Here is a 27,797-nt window from a genome sequence, read left to right on the forward strand (position 1 = left end):
GAACACTTGGTTCTATCACTTCAAATGGAGCTACAATATTCCACAACCAGTCGAAGTGTCATTAGCTTTGCGTCAATAAAAAGGTTAAACTACGAGGCGCGATATATCTTTTTATCTGGTGGGGAGTTGTGCAATAATTGTTAAAGGCAGGGTAGGTAAGTTTTGCGAAACTAGATATTTTAGCTTCTGTTTGACACAATTCAAATCAAAATATCCCTCCCTTCAAAACCACTCCCACAAAACTACAGTAACGCGCATTGAGTGCCGGGGCAGGGAATGCGCAGGTGGGTAGGTAGACGGACAGGTAGCCCTAATCATTAGTCAGGGTACGGCTCAATGATTGGTTGGGTTTATCACAGTTTTGCGACACCCACAGATGTCGGATTGATTCCATATAACCGTCAAACCTTTATATGAATTGGTTGCTATATCAATAGGCCTATGTGAAGTTTATTTCAGCAAATATACTGGAGTCAGGTGGCTGAGCGGTTAAGGAATCGGGCTAGTAATTCCCGGTCATGCCAACTGATGTTGTGTCCTTGGGCAAGGCACTTCACCCTACTTGCCTCGGGGGAATGTCCCTGTACTTAATGTAAGTCGCTTTGGATAAGAGCGTCTGCTAAATGACTAAATGTAAATGTAATGTAAATATGAAAAAAGTGCTTCTCAACAATATTGCCTACCCTGCCTTAAATTGTCTGGTAATTCACTTCATAGTTTAGAATAATGAGGATGTCGTCAACATTAGGAACTGCTTGCAAGTGAAACGGCAGACCTCGCACGTTCAGCCTCCGTGTTGGAATGACAAGGCTGTTGGTTAAGCTTCAAAGGTCTAAAACAGCTTTAGAGTCCGGCTTCGCCTGAACACATACAATAATATGCCCTATCATATTGATATATCCAGAAGCACAAGGCATCTAAAAATGAAACTATCCAAATTTGTTTATTCAATCCTCCCATCATCGTATTTTACTATTCGTCTGTTACAAAGAGGCTGTATACATGGCCCATTCATTTTAATGATATACTTCCTTTAATTAAACGTAATGCTTATTCTAGCAGCAGCACGCCAACGCGGAATGAGGGTACAGTGGATGCGCGCTCCACAGCGCGCGGGCACAGCTGTCAGCACCAAGGACAGCACGCTCAGCTCCGAGCCTCGCGTCAGTGTGAACACTTCAGAGCGGAGCCGCATATCCAGCCCACACAGGAACGAAGAGCGTTTATACAGCACAAAGGGAACCACCATAGAGCTCGGGAAATTGTCTAATTTATTTTTCATCCACTGTTACTTAATCTTCAGATTGAGAAAACTGCAATGGAGGAGAACGTGAGCTAGCCTATCATTGTTATGCAAACAGCGGTTGGGGAGTCCTAATGACTAGATGCACATTCCTCCGCAGTGCACATAAATCTTCTGTCAAGAATTTCTACTCTTTATAGGCTACGGTGGCGTTGTGATTTCAATCGAGTCGTGCCACCTAAAAGCCGGTCAAGCCGACCCGCCAACAGGGAGAAAAACTACCGGGATCCGCTGTACGGTGTGGTCGTTCACACGATGCGTCTGTTTCTGCTGGCGGTGCTTTTCTCGTGCTCCTGTGCGCGGGCCGGATGTGAGCCAAAGATAGTTAACATCGGTGCCGTCTTGAGTCAGAAAAGGTACGAGCAGGTGTTTAAGGATGCGGTGACTCAAGCAAACCAGATATATGGGAGGGACAAATTCAAGCTGACCGCCATCTCCGTAACTCACAAACCCAATGCCATTCAGATGGCACTCTCCGTCTGTGAAGACCTCATCTCCAGCCAGGTAGGTTTTCGCATGCAAGAAAGTGTCACCACAGTGCTGGAGAGCTGAGATAGCCAACACACTTGCCATTTAGGTAGCGCATGATCCATATTCAGAAATTGCTGAGAAGACCAGCAATATCCTACAGTAGATATGCTGCATAGGCTATCCAGACAAAAAAAATACGAGTGGAGATATAGTGTAAATTCCGCATGAACAGAAGCGACGTAGCCTTTGGTGCAAATTCTCACTTGTGATTCAACAGAAGTGACGTGGGTTAAAGGCAGAAACGGTCGATATTGACCACTGCATTCGTATTGGTATTAGACGTAGGCCTACAAAATAGTTCCCAATAGATTTAAATGTGTTCATGCCATGCCTTTCAAATTGCAGTTAGTTGAATTTTCACACGCTTATAGCCTTAAGCTATAGACTAAAACCCAATGAGACGCTTATGAAAAAGTTCGTTGCGCAGCAGAACATCGAGCCTGTCTCCAGGCCAGCCGTCAAAACAAATCGGGTCAAATTACATGATTAAACCATCATTCACACAATTGGGTCATTAAGCTATTTCATGAGTTTTATCCAATATAACATCATGAATCATTTTGACAAACTAAGGCTATTTTGATACAAACAGAGCTAAATAGGCCACACGTTGTGTCGGATTGCGGTTGAAAGGGCAGCCTCACTGTAAAAAGAACACAGCTGCAGATCCACTGAACTGTAAATGAAGTAACGAACAGCGAAATGAATGACGCACAATTCAGAACGAACGATTTTACTGCAGCGGTCCACTTTCCTCCCGCTCATGTCATGTGACCAAATATTGCCAAAGGTAGGTCTAGGTGCGAAAAGGGCGTCAACATTTAATCCTTGAGCACTAAACATAGCCTACTCTCTAAACAAGGTATTTTAACACTCACTGACAAAATGTAAGAGCGCTTATCCACCAAATAATGGTAGGCCAAATTAAGATGAGCATGAATTTATACTTGACCCTACTCAGCTGAGATAAAATTCCTGGCATTTAATATCTTAGGTGTTTCCCTGAGACCATCTAGAAAGGCGACCTCACGCAAAGGGTAGATTATTATGATTTTTTTCTTTGGCTACACATGCTTCATAAATGATGTATAAGGAAGCAGGCAACTGTAGAGACATGTTAAAACACAGTAACAGTTGGTTAAAAGCCTCGTCCTCATCTTTCATTCAAACACACACCCACACACACACACACACACACACACACACACAAACAGCATGTTTGTCTCTTTGGATGACATTGTGTGCAACATGAACGCATTATTACTTTACTTACATATCTTTGCCCCAGCACACACTCCCTGAATACAGCGGACACACCGTCATCCATTAGCAGAGGGGGTCAGATGGCTGAGCGGTTAGGGAATCGGGCTACTAATCAGAAGGTTGCCGGTTTGATTCCCGGCCGTGAAAATGACGTTGTGTCCTTGGGCAAGGCACTTCACCCTACTTGCCTTGGGGGGAATGTCCCTGTACTTACTGTAAGTCGCTCTGGATAAGAGCGTCTGCTAAATGTAAACGTGGCCACAGAGCCACCTTCTCATAGCTTGAGATGTTGTTTACCCCCTCCTGCCCAGTGAGATGTATCATCGACTGCGCGAGGGGATGGATGTTTAGCCTTGTGTGTTGTAATGTGACGGTCTTGGCTCCGAGGAGAGGGTTATCACTGAGAAGGGAGGTCCGTGGCAGATGGATGTGTGGATGCCTGGGAGCATTCTGTGGATGAGTGACCTCGTTTCAGACCCAACCATATTGCCTTCACATATGAGGCTGTTGCACCACAGCCAGGCCGGTTTCTGGCCTCAACATTGGATCTCAAAGACAATTCTCAAGGATGAGACACAACATTGTATTTATAATAGTCGCAATTATCACAGGCTATAATGATAATTCAGTGTTTATACTCCAGCAGTTTAGCCTAGTACAAGAGCTCAGAGACTTAAGAGATTAAGTTAGCTACACGTTCATTCTCAATAGAATATAAAGTTGTATTGTATCGTGGAATGCTCGCAGCAATAGAATAAACTACTATACAGTGATATGTGAAAGTGTGGAACATTCTCAAAGGAAGACAGTTCCTCAGTTGTACTCGGTTGTAGATCGATTGCGCTTGATTGCCTTGTGATTTGCTCACCAAGCTCCCTAGCAGGAGGTGAGCCGGCTGTAACTGTTCCCCTCATGTCTGCAGGTGTACGCCATCCTGGTGAGCCACCCTCCCCAGTCCAACGACCACCTGACCCCCACCCCTGTGTCCTACACCGCTGGGTTCTACCGCATCCCTGTGGTGGGGCTCACCACCCGCATGTCCATCTACTCTGACAAGGTGAGGGAGGGAGGGGGGGGGGGGGGAGGGAAGGGAAGGGAGAGAGGGAGGAGGAGGGAGGGGTGTGGAGGAGGGAGGGAGGGAGGTGGAGGAGGGAGGGAGGGAGGAGGGAGGTGGAGGAGGGAGGTGGAGGAGGGAGGGAGGAGGAGGGAGGTGGAGGAGGGAGGGAGGGAGGAGGAGGGAGGGGGGTGGAATAGGGAGGGAGCGCGGTGGAGGAGGGAGGGAGGTGGAGGAGGGAGGTGGAGGAGGGAGGGAGGGAGGAGGAGGGAGGGGGGTGGAGGAGGGAGGGAGGTGGAGGGGGGTGGAGGAGGGAGGGAGCGCGGTGAAGGAGGGAGGGAGGGAGGAGGGAGGGGGGTGGAGGAGGGAGGGGGGTGGAGGAGGGAGGTGGAGGAGGGAGGGAGGGAGGGAGAGAGGGAGGGGGGTGGAGGAGGGAGGGAGCGCGGTGGAGGAGGGTGGGGGGTGGAGGAGGGAGGGAGGGAGGTGGAGGAGGGAGGGAGGGAGGGAGGGAGGGGAGGAGGGAGGGAGGGAGGGAGGGATGGAGGGAGAGAGGGAGGGAGGGGGGTGGAGGAGGGAGGGAGGGAGGGAGGGGGAGGAGGAGGGAGGGGGCTGAGGGAGGGAGGGAGGGGGAGGAGGGAGGGAGGGAGGGAGGGAGGGAGAGGGAGGGGGGTGGAGGAGGGAGGGAGGGAGGGAGGGGGAGGAGGAGGGAGGGGGGTGAGGGAGGGAGGGGGAGGCGGGGGAGTGAGAAAGGGAGGGAGAGAAGAGATGAAGGGGAAAGCGGGAGGGAAGAGAGGGAGGAAAATAGAGGATGGGAAAGAGGGATGGAGGGACACAGACAGTAGGAAAGATTAAGAGGTCTTTTGGAGATAGCCGCTATTGATTTAACGTGCTAAGTTAACGGGCATCACGACAGCCATAATTAGATTGTCTTCTGCTATAAAATGAATCATAAAAGAGAAGGAAATGTGTTTTATAATCTGCCTTGAATACCCTCCTGCCTTGCATGAGCAATGACTGTGACAGCACAATAAACTCTTTACTCAATAGAAACTAATAAGACTACAAAACCAGAGGCTTATGTTCACATTTAGCTTTCATAAATGTAAAAGTTTTTTGTAATGGCAAACCACGAAAGGGACGGCCTGTCAGTCCTGGGCGTATATCCTGCCTTCTCGTTCTCCTTTCCTCTGAACTTTGACCTCCCTCCGACCCCCAGAGCATCCACCTGTCCTTCCTACGCACCGTCCCGCCCTACTCCCACCAGGCCCACGTCTGGTTTGACATGATGCGCGAGTTCCGCTGGAACCACATCATCCTCATCGTCAGCGACGACCACGAGGGGAGGGCCGCCCAGAAGAGGCTGGAGACACTCCTGGAAGAGAGAGAGACGAAGGTGAGACGCTCCGACACACAGGACCTTCCGGGGTGTGAGTGTGTGTGTGTGTGTAGCCGCTGTTTTAACACAGAGGTCCTCTATGTATCTACGGGTAGATGTTTTCCGTTCTGTTCTGTGTGGACACATCTTTCTCACCCTTGTGTAAACGTTGGCTAACATTCTTAAGGCATCAACAGCGTCTAATGTGGTCTAATCTGACAGAAGTTTGTACGTTTCTTTACTCATCTCATGTTGCTTTTCACCATAGTCAAATTCTCCTGTGTTAATTCACAGTGGGAGACCAAATAGAGGACTTAATCTGGGGCTTTGCAAAACATCAATGACTCCTATACATGTACAGTTCATTCACACCATGGCCATCTGTACGTACAAAAGTGAAGCGACGGGAGTTCAGCCCTCGTTTCCTCACCCTGAGGGACACGCTCACGGATTGTTTACGCACAGATGGATGACGTGCTATGTTTACCAGTTTAGTATGTTTCTCTACTTTAGTGAACTAGATGCCCGGGGTTTTCTTTTCGTGCGCTTTGGGATTATGTAATTCAAGACTCTGTGTTGCAGCACGTGAAGCCAGATATCACCCGGGTTACGCATCCAGTTTGAGTTCAGCTCTGGGCCACGTTGGGTGGATCCAAGGTCAGTGAAATGTGCTGATCCACCCTAACCCAGAAAGAGGTTGGGAATGTTTTTCTCCCGTGAGGAGTTGAAACAGAACGATTAACACACAGTTAATGAGCCTAGTTCACCTGGGGATGAAGACAAGGGTGTTTTATACAGAGGTGTTGGTTCCCTTAAGGGATTTTTGATGTAATTGCGCGAGTAAGCGAACCGAGTCTCGAGTAATTTAATTAGCGGGTGATGAAAAATGTAATGTGACGCAAGGCCATGATAACTCATGCTGGGGGACAACGGTATGAACCAAGGATATTTTCACTCATCAATCACACATCGAAGATTAATGTGGCGTGGCTGAGTATAGCTGTGTTTCATGCATGGTCATATGATTGATCTTCTTTGGATAATCCTAATGGCTTTGCTGACGCCGAATGGTCTCTGAGGTATTTGATAAACACACTGTAGATTATTCAGCAAAAACCGGTTGAATAAGCGTGTAGTCTTGACAGTCTCCTACGACAGGAACTCAATGTGGTTCTGTAATGAGATGCCATCTCTTTGATAGTAAAAAAAAATTACTTTGCCGAATATATCGCCCAATATGACAGTTAGCAGCTGTAACAACTAATTTGTAGAGGTTTGTAAAAAAAGATGGCTTTTTGTTGCTGATTATTAGATTCTGCCACATGCTCTTTTCATATTCCCACTTGGTGTAAAAGTAGACTTAATAACATGCCGCTTGTCAAGATGGGATCTATACAGGAGAGTGACGTGGGGTCACTGCTTGCAGTGGATTTCGTCAGAATAAAAACAGGAGCAACACATCATGCAGTATTCATGCCCGAGTGAGGAGGTAAAAATAGAGCACTCAAAGAGACTCGTTTGCATTTAGTCATTTACCAGACACTCTTATCCAGAGTGACTTACAGTGAGTACAAGGACATTCCCCCCCGAAGGAAGTAGGGTGAAGTGCCTTGCCCAAGGACACAACGTAATTTGGCACCACCGGGGAATCGAACTGGCAACCTTCAGCTTACTAGCCCGCTTCCCTAACCGCTCAGCCACCTGACTCCCACTTCTGGGAGACAAAGAGAACGAGGTTCACATCAGGAGTGTCACAGAGAACCAAGTATAAAACACAGACGTTTGGAAAGAGGGAAATAATACCCCCAAAAATGATTTGGGTCATTTTGTCCCAAGATATGTTACTGCGTATCCAAAACTATAGTCGCATTAATGTGTTTGCTGCAATCTCACAGTGATTCATGGGTGTGATTCATGGTCTCTGACCTTATCCCAAACACATCAGCACACAGAGTCAGTCTGAGTGTAATGATGCAACTCTGATCGCACCCACCTCAGATTAGATCTGGGCATAACGGACCTTTAATCCCGTCAGTGAAGCGTGAACACACAGGCTTTGAGTGCGATTTGTCTTGGGTTTACTGGTCGGTCGTTTTAATGGACTCATTGCAGGGTCGGTGTAGCATTTGGGGAGAGGAGAGTTGTAGACCCACACTTGGCAGTTGGTGCTGAGCTGAGAGGCAGGACATTAAGGCAGAGAGAAGCAGCTCTGTGAAGCAGAAAGGAGAAGACGATTCTCACTTCTCGTTATCCGCTGTGGAAGGACTTGAGGGTGTGAAGGTGTTTGAAGGTTGGTAAAATGCTCGGCTCAAAGATGACTCAGGAAGTAAACATAGTTGGTTCAGGAAGTAAACAGAGTTGGTTCAGGAAGTAAACATAGTTGGTTCAGGAAGTAAACAGAGTTGGTTCTGGAAGTAAACAGAGTTGGTTCAGGAAGTTAACATAGTTGGTTCAGGAAGTAAACGGAGTTGTGTTCAATCGTTGGCAGTCTTTGATGTCCCCTTGCAAGCCTCATTTTGAGATCCCCAATTTGAAGCAGAAAAGTGGAGATTTGTTGGAATGCTTTACTGCCCTCCATTTTCAACTGTTTATAATATTCTTCTGTGTCTGCATATTTTCTCTGTGCACATTACTCATCAGAATAAAAAAAGGAACTATGAAAACCTCGACCAACTGTCCTTTGACAACAAGCGAGGACCTAAGGTATATTTGCATGGTCAATGCACGCCGCCCACCAACTTTCCAAACGTAGCAACTAGTATCCAGCCAACCAATCACCAGCCAACCCAGAAATGCCCCTCTCTTGGTAGCACGTGTTTTTTTTCTTTTTCTTTTTCGGCATTTTCCTATGATTTCAATGAAGAATGGTTTTGTTATGGAAAGAACTATAATTTTCGCAAAAAAAAAAAAACGTTCAAATGAACAGCGTTCCACTTTTAGCATTTTATTTTTTTTCTTCAGTAACAGGAGTGCATGTTCTCAGGACAACACACACACCAAAAAAAAAAAAAACTGTTTGCAAGAACCGTTAGTGTGGGACAAAAATACTTTCCCAGAAACTCCTCCTTCCTGTTCTACCTAGATTTCAACCGTTTTTGCTTGAGGGGAAAAGGACCCCCCCTCACTCCCCTTCACCCGTTTTTAGTTCCTGGTTGCATTGACCTTGTTCTCCTCCCTACCTAACGTGCACGTTCTTCTTTGGAGCCTTGATAACCCTCAGTTTGCATGCGTGCGAAAAATGCAAAAGTTCCCCCCCCCCCCAAGCTTTTTTTTTTAGTTGAGCCGATTTCCTTGGATCGTATTCCTTTTTGTCCCATCTTCCTTTTTCAACCAAAAGCGTCCAAATCCGAGCAGAGCAGGTAAAGCGGGAGCAGGGTTCTGAGGTCGGGGTAAGTAGCTGGCTTGACTTATTTTGTGCCCCAATCACAGGCAGAGAAAGTCCTCCAGTTCAGCCAGGAGACTAACTTAACTGCCCTGCTGCTGGAGGCTAAAGAGCTGGAGGCCCGAGTCATCATCCTCTCCGCCAGGTAAGAGCCATCTACTGTCCACCAATCACGTCAGGACTGGGTGGCTGGCCACCAATCAACACAGGCTTGGGGGGTGATAGTCCCACCTCTTCACATCGAGGCTGCTTTGAACTGCAGTCCATCAGACATTAGTTTGTTCTTTCTCCATTATCTAAATGTATCTTAATAATTCCTCACCCATTTATTCATTTTGTTCTTTTTTAGGGTGGCTTAGGTGTAGTTATATGGGCGCATGTGAATCCCAGTGCCGTTAAAAGTTCTGTGATGTTCAAAGGGCGGCAAAAATAAAATTAGATTTTACTCTATCGTAACCGAATTGACAGCATGTCACAGGGTTTAAGGTACGCAAACCCAGCCGGCCGAGTTCGAAAATAATACTTCTGTGTTCCAGCGAAGAGGACGCTGCGTCTGTTTACAAGGCGGCCCGCTTCCTCAACATGACGGGGTCCGGTTACGTGTGGTTGGTGGGAGAACGAGAGATGTCCGGTAAAGCCCTGAGCGAGGCGCCAGACGGTACGTACGACCGTTACCCAGCAGGCACTGGGAAAAGACCTCCGAACGTTGATCTTGTGTACTGGTCGTTCTGCTCTCCCATGACACGTAGGATTAGGAAGGCTGGTTATCTCTGAGGAAGATTCCTAGTCATGTTGTTTGTATTGTTTGTTAAATGTTTAGCGTTTAAACATTTAAGCATTTGACATGTTTAAAGGTTTAAATGAGTCACATAACATATTCCACAATCCTCATCTTTCGTCTACTTTGTGCTTCCTTACTGACAAGCTGTAGCCTACAGCAGCGGTTCATATTTTCAAACCCATGTAAATGTTTGCATATAAACATCAGATTGCCCGTAGCTACACTGCATTCATTGTTTTATTTTGAAAAATTAATAGCTTGGTTCTCATGAGTTTATGAAGGGTGTTTTGCAACCCCCACTTTGAAGTGTAACTGAAATAGAATGGTAAGCAAAAACCTTTCTCTCTGTTTCTGGAAATGCGAAACAAGTCTCACGTAACTATGTCACTCAATGTTCACAAAATGTTCGCGTCTTCCCTAGGCACTTAAGCACTTCCACCCCCCTCGAGGAACTCCATGTCGTGTCTGTCTGAGCACCTGGTCCAGTCTCCACATTCATCACCCGTGGCTTCCATGACAAGTCCGCAATACGTTTGGACCCGTTTGCAATAGAGAAACTTAGCTGAAGTTGGATCGATGCTGTAAATTTGCATATCAATTCTAATAGGTTTGATGTGTGTTAGTTTGATCCCACGCACACAGCATTTTGCCTGTTTTCTTCCCAACTTGGTCCCTTAGATGGGGGGTTATAGAATTGAATATATCCAACTTCAAGGGACTCTTGAATGCCGGGCAAAGTCAACTAAGAACTATGTCAAGATATGGATCCATTACTATCTGAAATCGTTTACTATTTTCATAATGGAGATCATGTCCAAATTAATAAATCCGGATCTCTTGATATCCCAGTCAAAACAAGTAAACAAACAAAAACACACAACGTCATCAAGCGACTCAAAGCGTGGCTTGGATCTTAGCTCAGACTTTTGCTCACGGTTGCTAACCTCGAGACCCTATAAGTTTTCCACTGCAAAAGGCTCCTGAATGTTTGTGTTCAGGCTGGTCACTGATTGGCTGTTTCTCGCCCCGTCCCCCCGTTGGCGTGAGCAGGTCTCATCGGCCTCCAGCTCATCAACGGAAAGAACGAGTCGGCGCATATCACCGACGCCGTGGCCGTGGTGGCGCAGTCCATCCAGGAGCTGTTCGAGAAGGAGAACATCACTGAACCCCCCAGAGGCTGCGTCGGAAACACAAACATCTGGAAAACGGGGCCTCTGTTTAAGCGGTGGGTGAGGCCTGGCCTGAACGCACACGCACATACACACACACACACACATGCACACACACACACACACACACACAGAGAAGCTTACACACACACTCTGTCTCGCACTCCCTGTTTCTCTATGATTCAATCTTTCTCCAACTCTCTTTATTGCTCTGTGTCTCTCTCAATCAATCTTTCTCTCTCCCTTATCCCCACCTCTCTAAAATCTAAATGTCATCTCTATATCTGTTACTCAGGGTTCTGATGTCATCAAAATACCCAGAAGGCCTCACAGGACGCGTGGAGTTCAACGACGACGGAGACAGGAAGTTTGCTCACTACAGTATCCTCAACTACCAGAAGACTCGACTTGTTCAAGTCGGCATCTACAACGGAACACAGGTCAACGGACAAACAGTCTTCTACCTCTCACAGTAATGTGCTGTCTAGCCTGGTGCCCGGTCAGTCACACCTTCAGTCACTAATGAACAGTAAACGTGTAAATGTTGAAAGTGAGTGACCAATCAGGTGAAACACGCAGTGGACCGCAGCAGTTAGCCACCTGAAGCTGCAGGGTGTCGAACGCTCCTTTTCACAAACGCTGTCTGCGCTCCGCTAACGTGTTTCTGCGGCCCTGCAGGTGGTCATGAATAATCAGAGGAAGATCATCTGGCCGGGGGGAGAGACGGAGAAGCCGCGGGGCTTCCAGATGTCGACCAGACTAAAGGTACCACCCGCTGCCCCATTCGCTCCATATGACGTTCTGTCACCTTGTTTACTTGGTTTTTATTTTTATTTTTTTAAGATGTATTTGTATTTTTTGTAGTATTTCTGACCTGTGTTTGTGCTGAGGGTGTGTTTTTTGCTGTGTGTGTGTGTGTGTATGTGCGCTGAGAGTGTGTGTGTGGCTGTGCTGTACTGTGTTTGGGCCGGGTCAAGGGGTGTCAGGGATTCGGATTCTCCGAAGACCCTCATCGCAGAACGTGCTTGAATTCCCGCCACGTCACAGACAGGGAATCCATCTTTCTCCTCCCATCTGTTACAGATAGTCACCATACACCAGGAGCCCTTTGTGTATGTGAAACCAACTATGCAGGATGGTACCTGTAGTGAAGAAAAAGCACTTAATGGAGTAACTATTAAAAAGGTGATCTGCACTGGACCTAATGAGACCATCCCAGGTAACACAACAGGGACGTTTATGATATCACTGTGCTTTGACTACACTCTCCAAACACCAACTGGAGATGCATACATATATATGCAGTAGGTATCTATATATGTATGCATGTAGTTGAGTGTGTCATGAGTGATGGTTGGCCCATTGGTGTGTGGCCATGCGTGTGTGTGTCCATGCTTGTGGGTGTGTGTGTGTCCATGCTTGTGGGTGTGTGTGTGACCATGCTTGTGGGTGGGTGTGTGTGTGTCCATGCTTGTGGGTGTGTGTGTGTCCATGCTTGTGTGTGTGTGTGTGACCATCAAGCGTACCATCAGCATAGCGCTCGTGGCTGCTTCTGTATTTGCAAAACAGTGTGAGCATGTGTTGGTGTGTGTTCAGCAAGCAGTGGACATATCCTGTGTGTTTGTGTATGTGTGTGTGTAAATGTTTGGGTGTTGTTGGCTGGTTGTGAAAATGTGTGTGTGTCTGGGGTGTGGTGTTTGTGATACTAGGGGATATTTCAAACATATCAACAATAAAAAAAACGTTTTTCATCTAGAGTGATTGTAACTTGTAATCTTTGCTGTTTGGGTTACAGGACGCCCAATCGTTCCCCAGTGTTGTTTCGGTTTCTGTGTGGATCTCCTCATCAAGCTGGCTGGAGACATGAACTTCACCTACGAGGTGCATCTAGTGGCTGATGGGAAATTCGGAACGCAGGAGCGGGTCAGTTAATTTGGAAATGGAAGAGATCCTATATTCTGCATTACTAACACTAAGTTGGCCAAAACAGTTGTAATCTCCCTACAAAAGTCAATAAAAGCATGTTTTGAATGTTGACAAATATTTCGGATGAAATGCCCTGAGATGATTACAGCATTGCAGATTATTATTGTCTAACCATATCCCATTTATTAACTGTCTATACAATATCTGACCCTTTGACCGGATGAGTTATGGAGCCAAGCTGCTGTAAACGCAGTGGTCGGAAGCTCCCGACTGTCCTATGTTCAGTCCCACAGGGCACCAGGGCCCCTCAAGGACAGTGCTGCTGAACCCCTGGTGTTTCTCACCTGACATGGCCGAAACAAACAGCCCCAAACCGAACGGAGCTTTTCTGTCAAACAGGATTCCAAACCAGAATCCCCGACCCCAGAACAGAAAACACCTTTCAGTTTGTGTGCGTTTGTTCTTGGTCAGAGGGCCTTCCCGAGTCGGGGTCTCTTGGGGTTAACTCTGAACATGGGAGGAGTTAACAGGGAAAGATCCTGTCGGCTGTGTAAGCCTTGGGCCAGGTCGTTTGACCCGGCTGTGTCTCCTGAATGCAGGTGAACAACAGCAACAAGAAGGAGTGGAATGGGATGATGGGGGAGCTGCTGGGAGGCCTAGCAGACATGATCGTAGCCCCGCTGACTATAAACAACGAACGAGCCCAATACATCGAATTCTCCAAACCTTTTAAGTACCAAGGCCTGACTATCCTAGTTAAAAAGGTACGTGCCTACTTCACCTTCTCCCTTTATAACCCATTACAGACAACCTTGTGCAGTAGTCCTGATGTGGGAGTTCCCTAGTGGTAGGATCTGTGATTTATACACTACAAATTTAAGTGCAGTAATTGTAAAGTAAATTGTAAGAAGTAAATTGGGCTGCCTGTACAGTGAGAAAATGTCAGTTGATATGATTTCTTAAAACAATGTGTCATTCACTTCAAATCTGAAAAACAAGATGATCACACTTGGAGTTAGATGTAGAGTTCCTGCAGAGTAGGGTGTAGCTGAGAGAGCTAGCGTTGGTGTAGCTAAGAGAGCTAGCGTTGGTATAGATAAGAGAGCTAGCGTTGGTGTAGCTAAGAGAGAGCTACCGTTGGTGTAGCTGAAAGAGAGCTACCGTTGGTGTAGCTAAGAGAGAGCTAGCGTTGGTGTAGCTGAGAGAGAGCTAGCGTTGGTGTAGCTGAGAGAGCTAGTGTTGGTGTAGCTGAGAGAGCTAGCTTTGGTGTAGCTGAGAGAGCTAGTGTTGGTGTAGCTGAGAGAGCTAGCTTTGGTGTAGCTGAGAGAGCTAGCGGTGGTGTGACCGTCCGTACCGTGTGTTGCAGGAAATCCCTCGCAGTACTCTGGACTCGTTCATGCAGCCGTTCCAGAGCACACTGTGGCTGCTGGTGGGTCTGTCGGTGCATGTGGTGGCGGTGATGCTTTACCTACTAGACCGGTTCAGGTACAAGGGGAATGTGTGTGTGTGTCCGTGTGTCTGTGTGTGTGTCCGTGTGTTTGTCCGTGTGTCCGTGTGTGTCTGTGTGTCTGTGTGTCCGTGTGTGTGTGTCTGTGTGTGTGTCCGTGTGTGTGTGTCCGTGTGTTTCCGTGTGTGTGTGTCCGTGTGTGTGTGTGTGTCCGTGTGTGTGTGTCTGTGTGTCCGTGTGTGTGTGTGTTAGAGCTCAGATGGGTTTTGTTGGGTCAGCGTGTACAGTAGGCTGCTGAAGGCATCGGATCTTCCCCGGGCGTGGATGGAGAGAGAGGCGGAGGTGAAGACAGGCTCTGGTCATTCCACAGCCCTTTCGCTGTACCCTCTCTGTGCTTGTTGCTCTGTCTGTGACTGTTGTTCTCTTTCTTACTGTCGCTCTCTCCCCCTATCGCTGTCAGGCTCTCTGTTGCTCTCTCTCTCTGTCTGTGTGTGGTGTGGTTGGTCCTCCATTTACGTTGACATTACATTTAGTCATTTAGCAGACGCTCTTATCCAGAGCGACTTACAGTAAGTACAGGGACATTCCCTCGAAGCAAGAAGGGTGAAGTGCCTTGCTCAAGGACACAACGTCATTTGGCATGGCCGTGAATCGAACCGGCAACCTTCAGATTCATAGCCCGAATCCCTAACGGCTCAGCCATCTGACCGCTTGTGTCGACTCTCCCTGCCTGAGGTGGCCGTGTCACGGCTCTCTGTCCTCTCTCTCTCCAGCCCATTTGGAAGGTTCAAAGTGAACAGTGAAGAAGAAGAGGAAGACGCCCTCACCTTGTCGTCCGCTATGTGGTTCTCCTGGGGAGTGTTGCTCAACTCTGGGATAGGAGAAGGTACGGTGTACAGCGCTACGCAACAAGAAGACTTCTAACACATCACTTAGTTTAGCTTAGTTTATCTTAGCTTAGTTTAGCATAGGTTAGCTTAGCTTAGTTTATCTTAGTTTAGCGTAGGTTAGCTTAGTTTAGCTTAGTTTAGCTTAGCAACGGCATGTATGAAAACACTTCCTGGGTTTCGTTCTCCACAGGCGCGCCGCGCAGCTTCTCAGCGAGAATCCTGGGCATGGTGTGGGCCGGCTTCGCCATGATCATAGTGGCATCCTACACAGCCAACCTGGCTGCCTTCCTGGTGCTGGACCGGCCTGAGGAGCGCATCACCGGCATCAACGACCCGAGGGTCAGCTCTCACACACACACACACACACACACACACACACACACACACACACACACACACACACACACACACACACACACGTACACACACACATGTACACACTCACACATAAACACACACACAAGGGGGTCAGTTCCAAACCTGCCCGGTGTTCAATGTGCTGTGGAACTGGAGCTCTTGTGACCGGACTGCCGTGACCGTAGCGTTGACACCCTTTCACATGGCGTTAAGCTCGCTCATCGGCAGTACGGATATTCTTGTTTTCTGTGTGGAAAAATGTGTGAGAGTCGCGTTGTTAACCACACCCTGCTCCCTCCCTCCCTCCCTCCCTCCCTCCCTCCCTCCCTCCCTCCCTCCCTCCCTCCCTCCCTCCCTCCCTCCCTCCCTCCCTCCCTCCCTCCCTCCCTCCCTCCCTCCCTCCCTCCCTCCCTCCCTCCCTCCCTCCAGCTGAGAAACCCATCAGACAAGTTCATCTACGCCACGGTGAAGCAGAGCTCCGTGGACATTTACTTCCGGCGGCAGGTGGAACTCAGCACCATGTACCGCCACATGGAGAAGCACAACTATGAGTCTGCCGCCGAGGCCATCCAGGCCGTACGAGACAAGTACGTGACGGCCGGGCCGGGCCGACCGGGTGGAGGGTCGGCCGGCTGGTCACGGTAGCCAGGCTCAGACAGGGTCAGTTCAGCCAGAACCCGGGAGGGGATTTGGACCTCCGGACCACAGGGAAGCTCCAGGCCTTACTGTGGGTTCAGCCCTCTGGTCCAGGCCCACCGGTCCAGCCAAGACAGTGCCAGGCCCAGAGCAGGGGTAGATGTGAGGGTAGGGGGCGCCGGTTCTGCCGGGCTGACAGCGAAGAGCTAACGTTGAGCTGAGGAGTTCAACTTTTTCAGGTTATACCCAGGCGAGCGTCTTTGAGAGAGAGAGTGGTGGGAATCCAATGGGGGACGCCCCCTTCGTCCGTCCGGCATTGGATTTCATTGGGGTCTAAAGCGTCCGTGGACGTGGCTGGTAACACTGACTCACACCCACGTGCTGGTGTGTCACAGGGAGGGGGGGTTTGGGGGGGGAAAGCCGTAATTGTGTTTGTTTATCACTGTACTGTTGCACTGTAACCCCCTCCTCCTCCCTCCTCCCTTCCTGCCTACTCCCTTCCTGCCTCCTCCTCCTGCCTCCCTCCCTCCCTCCCTCCCATCCACAGCAAGCTGCATGCTTTCATCTGGGACTCTGCGGTGCTGGAGTTTGAAGCCTCGCAGAAGTGCGACCTTGTGACCACGGGAGAGCTGTTTTTCCGTTCGGGCTTTGGCATAGGCATGCGCAAGGACAGCCCCTGGAAACAGAACGTGTCCCTGGCCATTCTCAGGTCTGTCCCAGCCAAAGCTGCGTTCGTCTTTCAACTCTTTTTTTTTCCCCAGCCATCCAAAATAAAACACATCGCCTCGTGTGAGCTCTGTCTCTCTCGGTATCTCCCCTCTGTCTGTCTGTCCAGCTATCTGTCTTTGTCTGTTTCACGTGTGTCAGTTGCATTCTGGGATGGAGCGACTCGCATGTGTCTTCCTGCCAGGTCGATGTATAACACTCTCACTTTCTCCCCACTATCCCCCCCGACCCCCTGCAGTTCCCATGAGAACGGCTTCATGGAAGACCTAGACAAAACCTGGGTGAGATACCAGGAGTGTGACTCAAGGAGCAATGCCCCAGCCACACTCACCTTTGAGAACATGGCAGGTATGGTCCCACTCTCACGCCTAGAGAAACCCTAAAAGTGATTGGACAAAAACTGCAGTGGTAAGGTACTGTAGCTTTTTTTTGTCCAATACCTTTAGTTTTTCGGTTGTTTTTTTGTGTGTTTTTGACGTGACGTGGCGGTGGTCGTGGCGTGTGTCTGGTGGATTTACGGAGCAGGTGGAGACGCCTGCACGCGCCCGCTGATCCGACGCGAGCCCGTACGGGGGTCAGTGGGCGTGGCCGAGTCGAGGGACAGCCACTCACGGGGCGTCCTTTGTCTGTGTGTGTCTCCGTCTCCCTCCAGGAGTCTTCATGCTGGTGGCCGGAGGCATCGCAGCAGGGATCTTCCTCATCTTTATCGAGATCGCCTACAAGCGCCATAAAGACGCCCGCAGGAAGCAGATGCAGCTGGCCTTTGCGGCTGTCAACGTCTGGAGGAAGAACCTGCAGGTAGAACCTCCGTCGCAGCCCACCTCCACACACGCACACACCCAGGGAGGAGAGCCCGAGGCGGGCCAGGAGAGGCTGAGTGAACCCCTCTCTCTCTCTCAGCCCCTTCCTTCCCTCCAGGTGTACAACTCCACCCACCCACCCTTTTTTTCAATTTTTGGCACTGCGGGAACCCAGTTTTCTTGTGAATCACTGTCCCACGAACAGTGAACCCCCACACACGCTACATCACGTAGGTGTCATCCCCTCCCAATCTTAGGGTCCTACAGGTCCCTGAGGGGCCACGTCGCCCATGTCTCTTGTCTGTGCCTGCAGGACAGCAAGGACGCTCCAGGGAGCCAGTCGCTGGGGCCGGCCGGGACCCCCTCGTTAGTACGTAAACCTAGCAGAGCCGCCTCCACCCCTCGCCGCTAGAGTTAAGACCCAGCTGAAGGGGTTTTGTGGATAGGCATGAGCCAGCAGAGCCCAGCTGCCACTGTCATGCTTTGTACGCTTCCTAAGCCCGACTGTGCAGCTAATGCTGACCGGCTGTCTCTACTACGAGCCACGCTCAACCTTCTCATTGAATAGAGCCATGTGCTAACAGAAACATGGAACCACCTCCAGAAATACAGGCGTTTTAACCCAACTATCAGTGTACCTGCCTGGAAGCAAGGGGGTCAGCACCTCCCCCCCTCCCTCCGTGCTGACCCCCTCATGTGTGATAAGGACCATGAGAGCATAACCACTGGGAGATTCTGCGTGTCAGGGACTCCTTTCAAAACAGTGGCCTCTTAAAACCCAACCTGAAAACCATCCAGGTCACACTTGACTTAGGCGCTCCACCCGTCCCTCAACGGAGAACACGATTTGCCGTCAAACTCCAACATCTTCCGCAGCGAAGCGTTGGCAGTCCTTCACCCTGCCCCCATTCACCCCCCCTCCCCCTTCCACCTCCCCCTGCCCGATTGCCCACAATGCTGTTCAAGGCTCTTGCAACACTGTGGCATGGGTTCATCCGGGAGGGGGTGTAGGGGAGGGGGGATGCATACACACACACACACACACACAACCACACACACACTGGCAGGCAGCGGGCCCTGTGAGTCTGTGATGTTGCTTCGGAGGCAGCCGCCTCCGCCCGGTAACCGCCCGGTAACCGCCTGGTAACCGCCCGGTTACCGCCTGGTAACCGCCCGGTAACCGCCCGGTAACGGGTCTTTGGTCTTTGTCATCCCTGGGAGGAAACCAGGGCCTCTCCTTTGTGGTGTCAGCAAATCGATGTCCTTCTCCGTCAGAGCGTCTGACTCGCCGTGGCCCTCACGCCCGTGTGTGTGTGTCTGTCTGGATGGACACACCTACAGCAGACACACACGATTGGCTGACGGTGTGCGGGGGCGGGGTTGGGGGTGGGGCCAGGGGAGACTCACTGAGGAAAGGACGAGGCTGTGTGCAGCTGTGGGCCCTGCTAACCCAGAGCAGGACTCCAGATGGAGGTTTTTTCCAGAGTTGAGGGCTGCACCGCTGCACTAAGATGGCTCCAGCCATGCGCATGATCCTCCTTAGCATCTTTCAAAGCAGGCCCGGAAGGCTACGGAAGGGAATCTTTTATTCTTTACACAAAACGCTGAAACAGCCCTTATTGCCTTATTGAGACTTATTCAGAACATGGAGACGGCAAAGAGAATGGGTTAGCTGACACAAAGCTATACTTGCATTACGTAAACATTTTAGATCAAACTCATGCCTCTGTGATATTGTTATATCAATTTTTTTTTTTTTTCACATGAAAGGCTGTATTGAATCGTAGAGCTATTCCAGAGCTTTGTGGCTGATCTGAAGCAGGATTTAAAAACGACAGTTTATGTAGCCTGTTCCTTCCTCAGTGACATTCACCAGCAGGTGTCTGTGTGTCGTGGCATCATTCCAACTGCTTGTGTGTGTGTGTGTGTGTACACTTTGTGTGTATACACACTTCTGAAGGTAGCTGGGTGTAGCTAGCCAACTCCACAGGATGTGTACTTCTGAATAACCGCTTCTAGCTGGTTTTGCCTAGAGCTTCCCCTATGATTAAGAACTACATTACCCAACATGCCACCTTCCGTCGCTTCTAACACATAGCTTGCCAAGAGATCTTTGAGGTGCATGGATGTTTGGTGCTCTGAATCTGTCCACACCCCCCCCCCCCCCCCCTTACAGCATCTCTCTTAACAGTTAAGTTGTCCCCTTAAGGGGGGCGGGGCTTATTCAGAAGTGCACTTCCTGTAGGTGGAGGGAAAAATGTGGAAGAACCAGTGATGACGACTACGATTCTCATTGATGGTGTGATGATGCACTACAGTGGCTGCTGTTTCCTGTTGGGGACAGGAAGCTGCCACATACATGACATATCCAGTGTGACGCTTTCTGGGGGCCCATCTTGCTTTGCATGGCCAGGACTGTGCAGACGCAGCACCTCACCAGTGCTCTGATTGGCTGATTTCCCGTGAGGAGAAGCGACGCACAGATTAAGGGGAAAAGACCATAGGAAAGACACACAAAATATGTAAATAAACAACAAAAAAATCAGTGTTGAATTGCATTGATTTTTTAATTTATTCTTTATGCCTTCATAATTTACATTTACATTACATTTACATTTTGTCATTTAGCAGACGCTCTTATCCAGAGCGACTTACAGTAAGTACAGGGACATTCCCCCGAGGCAAGTAGGGTGAAGTGCCTTGCCCAAGGACACAACGTCAGTTGGCATGACCGGGAATCGAACTGGCAACCTTCGGATTACTAGTCCGACTCCCTCACCACTCAGCCACCTGACTCTCATAATAGATAAGTCCATCCCGTTTGTGGAATATGACCACAGGGTGGCTTTGGAACATTTTCTAACATAATCTCCCCTCTTTTAACAGGAAAAACGTTTTTCTTTCCTGCTCAGTAGAGAGTGTTGCCATGTTCTTCTTCAACCCTCTCTGCAAATCACCCTCCAACCATCTCTAACGCCAGATAACAGACAGTCACCTCTTAATGCCACGCCATCAAGAGTGTGAAACGGTCTGGGTTTCTAAAGCAGGGCCCAGAACTTTGGAAGGGGCTCAGTCACGTGACCCGACAACAGGGTGTTGTGCAGGCCTGGGGATAAACGTGACCTTGTTTGTTTGGTGTTTCTTATCATCCACTTCCCCCCCCCCCCCCTCCCCATCTATGTCCCCCTTTTTCTGCATGTTATGAAATTCACACCACACCTGCCCCTGTTAGAAAGGCCTCCCTAATCCCTCATTACGACCCCCTGCCGAACCTCACACTACTGTGAGGCCCTCTTAACTGTCTTAAACCCTGGCTCGGAAAACATCACCATTATCGTGACAACTTTGATTACACACACATTAGCCTCCACCTCACGATAAAGTCCATTAGATTAGTGCATCTCATTCTAACGCGACCTTTCGTGCAAAACAGTAGTCTGGAACAAAACAGGCATTAGCAGAACTTGCCTACAATCCTGGCATGTGAGGTGAATTTCCGTTATACCAGACCCCAAGGTATAACAATTAAAATGGCTTTAGTTGATTAATTAATCTCTTACTTATCTGTTGTTGTTGTTATGTTAACAAATTGGTATCCATTTAAGTGGCTCCCCTTCCTTCTCAAAGCTTGAATATGTTTTTTACAATCGCCTGGCTTTGGATGTCAATGTTTCTGTTGCTAGCTTTGATACTCGCTCTTTTGGTTACCTTCGCTTTTCGGCTTAAGGATCTTAAAGTTTTAACGATCTTAAAAGCTGAGTGGATGGATGTTTATTTACTTTTCTTTTCTCCTCCCCTACGCAGCCCTCTTCCTCTCTAGAGACACAAGATGTAAGAGTACCTTAATACAAGCTTTCTGCACACTAACACCCCAGTCATGTGCTCAGTCATGTAGAGACATGGGAGTAGCTGTCAGGTACATGGATGGAAAGAGGGAGGGTGGTGACTTTGACTTTGGTGACCTGTAATGTTGTAAGGGCATGGCCAGAAAACCTGTGTTTGACAAGAGTTCAAGGGGAAATGCCTTTTTTGTTTTATTTAATGTGATTTTGTAGATCTTGGGGTTGAAACTTTATCCTGTTTAGCTAGCACTCCGGATATTTGATATGTTTATCTGGTTAAGCTTATTTTTTCCCCCAAATGGGATTGTAATGTCTCTGGGGCATAGAGGTTTAGAGGTTGAAAATGTCTACGGTTGAAACTTTAACGGATGTGTGTGTGTGTGTGTGTGTGTTGGATGAGGTGACCGGCTCAGACAGAGTAGCACAGGCATCGCTCACACACGTTTCTGATGGTCATCCCCCAAAACCATTCCAATGCATTCCAGTAGGGGGCATGTACAATTATGGGCTGTTCGGATGGGTCAGCAAAGGGATAGGGATACCCCATCTTGTTTACTCTGATTCTCATGACTGTGATAAGGCAGGTTGTACATGCTATACTCCTCTACCCTCTTCCTATAGAGTGTTTAACCCAGGATAGTGGATAAGGGAAGAAGGAACACGGAGAGAGAGAGAGAGAGAGAGAGAGAGAGAGAGAGAGAGAGAGACAGAGAGAGAGACAGAGAGAGAGAGAGAGAGAGAGAGAGAGAGAGAGAGAGAGAGAGAGAGAGAGAGAGAGAGAGTGAGTGGGTGAGGCTGAAACCAAAGTGTCACTCCCCCCCGAGAACACAAATAATGTTTCTACATATATTTATTTTAGGATAGGAAAAGTGGTAGAGCAGACCCTGAGCCCAAACAGAAAGCCTCTTTTAGGTCCATCAGTACCAACCTGGCCTCCAGCATCAAGAGACGTAGGTCCTCCAAAGATACGGTAAGAACATGAAGAAGAAACAACAGCTTCTCCCCCTCCTCCTCCCTTTTCTCTCTTTCTCTCCCTCTGTCTCCCTCCCTATCATCTCTCTCTCTACAGCCTCTCTTCACCCTCTGTCTCCTCCTCTGCCATACCCATCTCTGGAGTACGAGAGTTCTTCATCCCTCTCTCGCTCATCCTCCGTGGCTTGGCGGCCGCGCTCACGTGTCTGTCAGTCAGCCATCGCGCAGCCATCCAGATGCCATCTGTAGGTGGTCGCCCCCTGCAGGACAGTAGGAGCAGTGCAGGAGACAGGTCAGGCCAAGGACAGGGCCCTGGGGGAGGTTGCATGGGGGCTCTGGAGCAGCAGCTGTTGGTTGGGCCGGGCCAGGCTGGGTTTGGGGGCTGGATGGGATTAGAGGCTCTGGTTCTGGAGTAAAGGACCGATAAAGCAGGACTGTCTGTGTTGTTTTGGCTGCTTTTCTTCCCTGCCACGTGATTTCCGATGTGGTTACCTACTTTTGTTTCCTCTGTGACGTTGTGATGTGCGTGTGTGTGTGTGTGTTTATTTGTGTTTTGTTCTCTTGTCCCTTTGATTGCTTTGATCCATCTTCTTCCACTGAAATCCTGCGCTTCCCTAGTTGTTGTTTTCAGCTCTTGTTAGTTTGGTTTGGATGTCAAAGCATGCACCAAACGTTTAATCCTTCGCAAACATTTTTGAAGATGGCAATGATGACTGGAGTCGGTCAACTCTTCTGAAGATACACTAACGTCTAACTATACCTACAGACCGTTTATTTCAGGATCACCCCTCGCCCCCTTGGAGTGGTTTAACTCTCTAGACTTCTTTTGCTTTGTCTCGTTTTGTTTGTTGTGTCGCAAAATTGCATTGTCTGACAGACGAGAACAAGCTTTATTTTGATGTCCTCATCGCGTCAAATGTGCATGTCTTGAAAGGGTTTTATTTTTAGGTGGACGACATCCCAGATCGTTCTCCTGTCGCCTTCCTCACGCTGTCTTTCTAGGCTCGAGAACCTTAGAAGCATTGTTCCCACCCTCCGCAAGAGCAGCAAACTCTCATTGTGTCGGCAGCAAAGTTGTGAGCCACCAGAAAAGAAAACATGAACATAAAAAAACATTGATAGGCACATCCAGAACTATTTCTGTAAATGTGTTTTCTGTGAAGGCCTCCTTTGCTGCCGCACAATGCGAGCGTGAGGGTTTTAGAAAATGCTTCTCAGCTCTCCAGTCTCCTCCACAGGGGAGAAGTGCTCTGCCTCACCAATAAAGATCTCGGCTCAACTCGTCACGTCGCTGGCTACATCAGTGACCAAATCTCAGCTGTGTTGGAAAAGCCAGCTACCAGGACTACAATTAGCTACAAGGCTAATTCAGTTGTTCACTCGTTCTTTTTTTGGGGGGGGGAGGGGGGGCAAAGTTGTGTTGTGTGTCGTTTCTTTTTTTTTTTGGTTGACTATTCCCCTGCTCTTGTGTCTACTGTAGCCTATATTCTGTGGATGTTCTCAAACTGAACTAAATCGGTACTGCACCTATTGCGAGTCCTGCTCTGTCCTGGAAGGTATTCACGAAAAGAAGCTTGAGATCAATTTCCCTGATGCGTCTGTCAGAGGTGTAGGATTCTAGTTCGAGGGTCTCGAACACAAAAACCAGAGAGACCGCAGAGATCCTAGCAGATGACGCAAGGACTATCTTAACGACAGATGCACCATCCTCAGTCTTTGACCATTATTTTAATTTTATATAAGTGTTTCCTTCTTTTATATTGATGGATATCAATGGACTTTGACTGTCGCCGTCCCTCACCCACATGCCTCACCGCTCCTCTCTCCCTCTTCCAGCATGCACCTCACTGTTCCTGTCCTCAGTGGTAGAACATAACAGTAGAAGTAGACTTGGTAGACGTTTTTGTTTAGAGTCGCATTTTAAGTGCCGTTTTGTTTAGAGTCGCATTTTAAGTGCCGTAGTTATTTGTTAAGAGTGACGACGATAAGTGAAGTGTCTCTCTTTAGAAGTTCCACCTGCTCCCAAGGCAACGCTCAGAGTACCTTGCAGAGGCCTAAACAGGGGGGTTTAAGCCTTTTGATGATGCAACACTTAAGTCTAAGTGATGAATGGGACAACCTCTGTAACTGACGATGAAAGGTCACCAGTATTGATTCGCTGCAGACGCTGCCCCGAGGTCACTTAGCATGGTCGTTTCATCATAAGAACTTATGAAGCTCCATTGAATTGAATGCTGGAGTAAAGCATAAGCACAGCCTAAAATGAGAGACACAATCTTACCTCGTATTCTTCCATTTGAGATCTTGCTTTCTTATTATCAGGCTAAATTTATTTGATGAGAAATCATAAATGGGATTTTTTTATTTGAAGAGTCAAAGGTATGTGGATTAAGTGACAGATTGGAATGTGTTTAAATTATCTCAGATTTCTCTGAAAGCTTAGCTCAATTCAAGGAGAATTGTTTTTCACACTAAGTTGTGAATGTTTTCCAACTAACAAGAGTGTGAATTAGAATCCAGACAAAGTAAGTTGGATTCTGATTGACGTGTTGGAAAGCTCTTTAAAGACTACAGTGGAGAGCATGCAGGAAAATAATATTTTCTAGTACCCTCGGAAGAAAGTATGTCGCAATGTCTAATAATTTAGACCTTGCAAGATCAGCGCATTACCGTGTTTACAATGGATCGGGAACGTATCCAAGGAGACAGTCGTGGTTTCGCGACACCGCTGCCCTATTCCTTTGCCACGGTAACCATCCTCAGCATTGTAAACCACGGTAACTGCCACGGTACCCAAGGCATCGCACACAATCGGTGAAACGTTAGGTAACACAATACCAAAGTCCCGGTTGCCATAGTAACCGCGCACCTGCATGGGGTTGGGTGGTGTTTGTTTTTGTTTTGGCCACCCAGCACTGTAGATGCAGAGTAAAGAAGCACTTTGCTTGACAAAAGCACAGTGTAAATCAGGACTGGGAGTAAGAGTCCGACTGCAAAGCACTTTGAAACAGTCATCATGACTGCAATATTGGGGCTCAATCCTAATTGATCCTCTAAGCTGCTAAAATGAGTTATGTACATGCTAATGGATTTGGGTAAAATAAGATATCGATTTTACCCACTGAGGTAAATGATTGCCCTGCAGTCTTGTGAGGGAAGATTGCCTCGACTGGTTCAAATGTGCTTGACTCTCAGGACCTACTCCACGCTAGGTGTGTAACCCACTTCAGGCAGAACAGACAGGCACTGTGTGGTTTTATATTCAGCATCTCAACCAACCAACCAGCCAGCCTTCGCAGTCTGCACCTCAGTTCCCTCTCTCTGCCTGGGGAGGGTTACAGAAGAGCTCTGCTTCTGTCATTTCCCCCCGAAATGGATCAGAGCTGTTCCCTTTTGCTTTTCATAAGAGGTAAGACATAAACGGATCCCAGGCCTCGGTGTAAGCGAGTGACATTTTCTTTCTGTTTTCTCTCCTTTCCCTGTTCTCTCTGTTTCTGTTCTCTCCTCTCCCTGTTCTCTCTGTTTCTGTTCTCTCCTCTCCCTGTTCTCTCTGTTTCTGTTCTCTCCTCTCTCTGTTCTCTCCTCTCCCTGTTCTCTCTGTTTCTGTTCTCTCCTCTCCCTGTTCTCTCCTCTCCCTGTTCTCTCCTCTCCCTGTTCTCTCCTTTCCCTGTTCTCTCCTCTCCCTGTTCTCTCCTCTCTCTGTTCTCTCCTCTCCCTGTTCTCTCTGTTTCTGTTCTCTCCTCTCCCTGTTCTCTCTGTTTCTGTTCTCTCCTCTCTCTGTTCTCTCCTCTCTCTGTTCTCTCCTCTCTCTGTTCTCTCCTCTCTCTGTTCTCTCCTCTCTCTGTTCTCTCCTCTCTCTGTTCTCTCCTCTCTCTGTTCTCTCCTCTCTGTTCTCTCCTCTCTGTTCTCTCCTCTCTCTGTTCTCTCCTCTCTCTGTTCTCTCCTCTCCCTGTTCTCTCCTCTCCCTGTTCTCTCCTCTCTGTTCTCTCCTCTCCCTGTTCTCTCCTCTCTCTGTTCTCTCCTCTCCCTATTCTCCGCTCCTGCAGCAGTACCCACCCACAGACATCACGGGCCAGCTCAACTTGTCAGACCCGTCTGTCAGCACTGTGGTGTGAGAGGAAGGAGAGAGAGAGAGGGGGAAGGAGAGAGAGAGATTCGCTCTTCAGAAAGAGAGGAAGAACGCGGTTGGGGAGACGGAGGGAGGTCATCTCCCAGCTCCCCTCTTTGTGTGGCAGTCGTGGCTCTGCTGAGGATCTGGACAGACTGCCTCTCCTTAAAAGAACTGGTTTACTCTTTTTGCACCTTTTTCAAGCTGGAACTAGTATGGCTAAAGGTAGTTCTAGTGTTCCAAGCATAACACACAGTGACACACTTATTTTACTGATATTTTCACTTTTTCTTCTGTATTTGTACTCTGCAAACTTAAGCTTAAATGATCTAGATTTGGTCTTATAGCAGACTTACTGCTGACATTATGATGTATGATTTTACCACTTCTTGGTTATATCTAGCAACATTGAAAATGTTCCTGTTTTAGACAAGCTGTTAATTAGGTGACTTCTGCGGACAAACTGTTTTGTTGCAGGTGCTTTACATATCATGCTTTAACCTTATATTCAGAAACTAGAAACCAGAAGTATTATTATCAATTTCTCAACTGCAATGTACAGTAAGACAATATAGGAAAATGGGATGAATATCATCTTTAAGGAGCACTTTTTAATAACCATACAGTATGTTAACTCTTATAGATTTACCTTTGTTATTCCCTAGCTGAGAAAGATTTATTAGCGAGGGTATGGATTTGCGTGACTATATAATCCCCAAGCAACAATAGATATGGAAACATGCATGTTTTTGTAAATGCATAAGATCAGATGAGACTTTAATTGATGCATATTCTCTGTTGTGTTTAAACTGGCAATGCAGTTCCTGAGACTCCTGCTGTCTCTCTGGCCAGTTGTTGCCACATTGTGAGCTTCGATGACAGTATATCATTTAAAACTTTAAGTATTTTATAATTGTTTGACAAACGCATGTTTGTTAGGTACACTACAGATGACATCCAGCAACTCCTTCACTCATTTCTTAACTGTCTGGTTAAAACATTTAGCTTTGTCTGTGTGTATTCGTAAATGGCCAAATTCCAGTACCTTTATCATTGGATCGTAAAATTTCTCAACTGAAACTGAGTGTTATCCTGAGTGTTCGCGATTGTAAATCATTAATATTCAGACACTGTGGTCCATCCACTGGTTTGTAAGGTCTTTTGATTGGACCCGCCGATAGTTGTTGCCATGAGAACATCCTCTGTCTCCCTCTCTCCTCTCTCAGTCTTTCTCA

The 27,797-nt window shown here is 48.1% G+C and overlaps 1 protein-coding gene across 3 annotated transcripts; it reads left to right on the plus strand.

Annotated features, from left to right (window-relative positions):
- Window positions 1-1,555: 1,555 nt before the first annotated feature.
- On the plus strand, window positions 1,556-26,594 carry grin1a (glutamate receptor, ionotropic, N-methyl D-aspartate 1a). 3 transcript variants are annotated; one of them, XM_067250363.1, is made up of 21 exons: window positions 1,559-1,807; window positions 4,020-4,154; window positions 5,368-5,544; window positions 8,167-8,229; window positions 8,956-9,053; window positions 9,445-9,566; window positions 10,740-10,914; window positions 11,154-11,298; window positions 11,537-11,623; window positions 11,942-12,077; window positions 12,654-12,781; window positions 13,384-13,548; window positions 14,151-14,269; window positions 15,005-15,117; window positions 15,312-15,460; window positions 15,908-16,065; window positions 16,662-16,823; window positions 17,079-17,188; window positions 17,493-17,638; window positions 22,342-22,452; window positions 26,501-26,581. In XM_067250363.1, exons 1-21 carry the CDS (start codon window positions 1,559-1,561, stop codon window positions 26,567-26,569), a joined length of 2,817 nt encoding a protein of 938 aa, XP_067106464.1. In that variant the 3' UTR covers window positions 26,570-26,581. The 3 variants fall into 3 exon arrangements, with proteins under 3 accessions (XP_067106466.1, XP_067106464.1, XP_067106465.1); XM_067250364.1 differs by lacking the exon at window positions 22,342-22,452 and having other exon boundaries at window positions 26,501-26,594; XM_067250365.1 differs by lacking the exons at window positions 8,167-8,229; window positions 22,342-22,452 and having other exon boundaries at window positions 1,556-1,807; window positions 26,501-26,594.
- The last annotated feature ends 1,203 nt before the right edge of the window (window positions 26,595-27,797 follow it).

The sequence above is a fragment of the Osmerus mordax genome, chromosome 14 (assembly GCF_038355195.1).
Source record: "Osmerus mordax isolate fOsmMor3 chromosome 14, fOsmMor3.pri, whole genome shotgun sequence".
NCBI lineage: Eukaryota > Metazoa > Chordata > Actinopteri > Osmeriformes > Osmeridae > Osmerus > Osmerus mordax.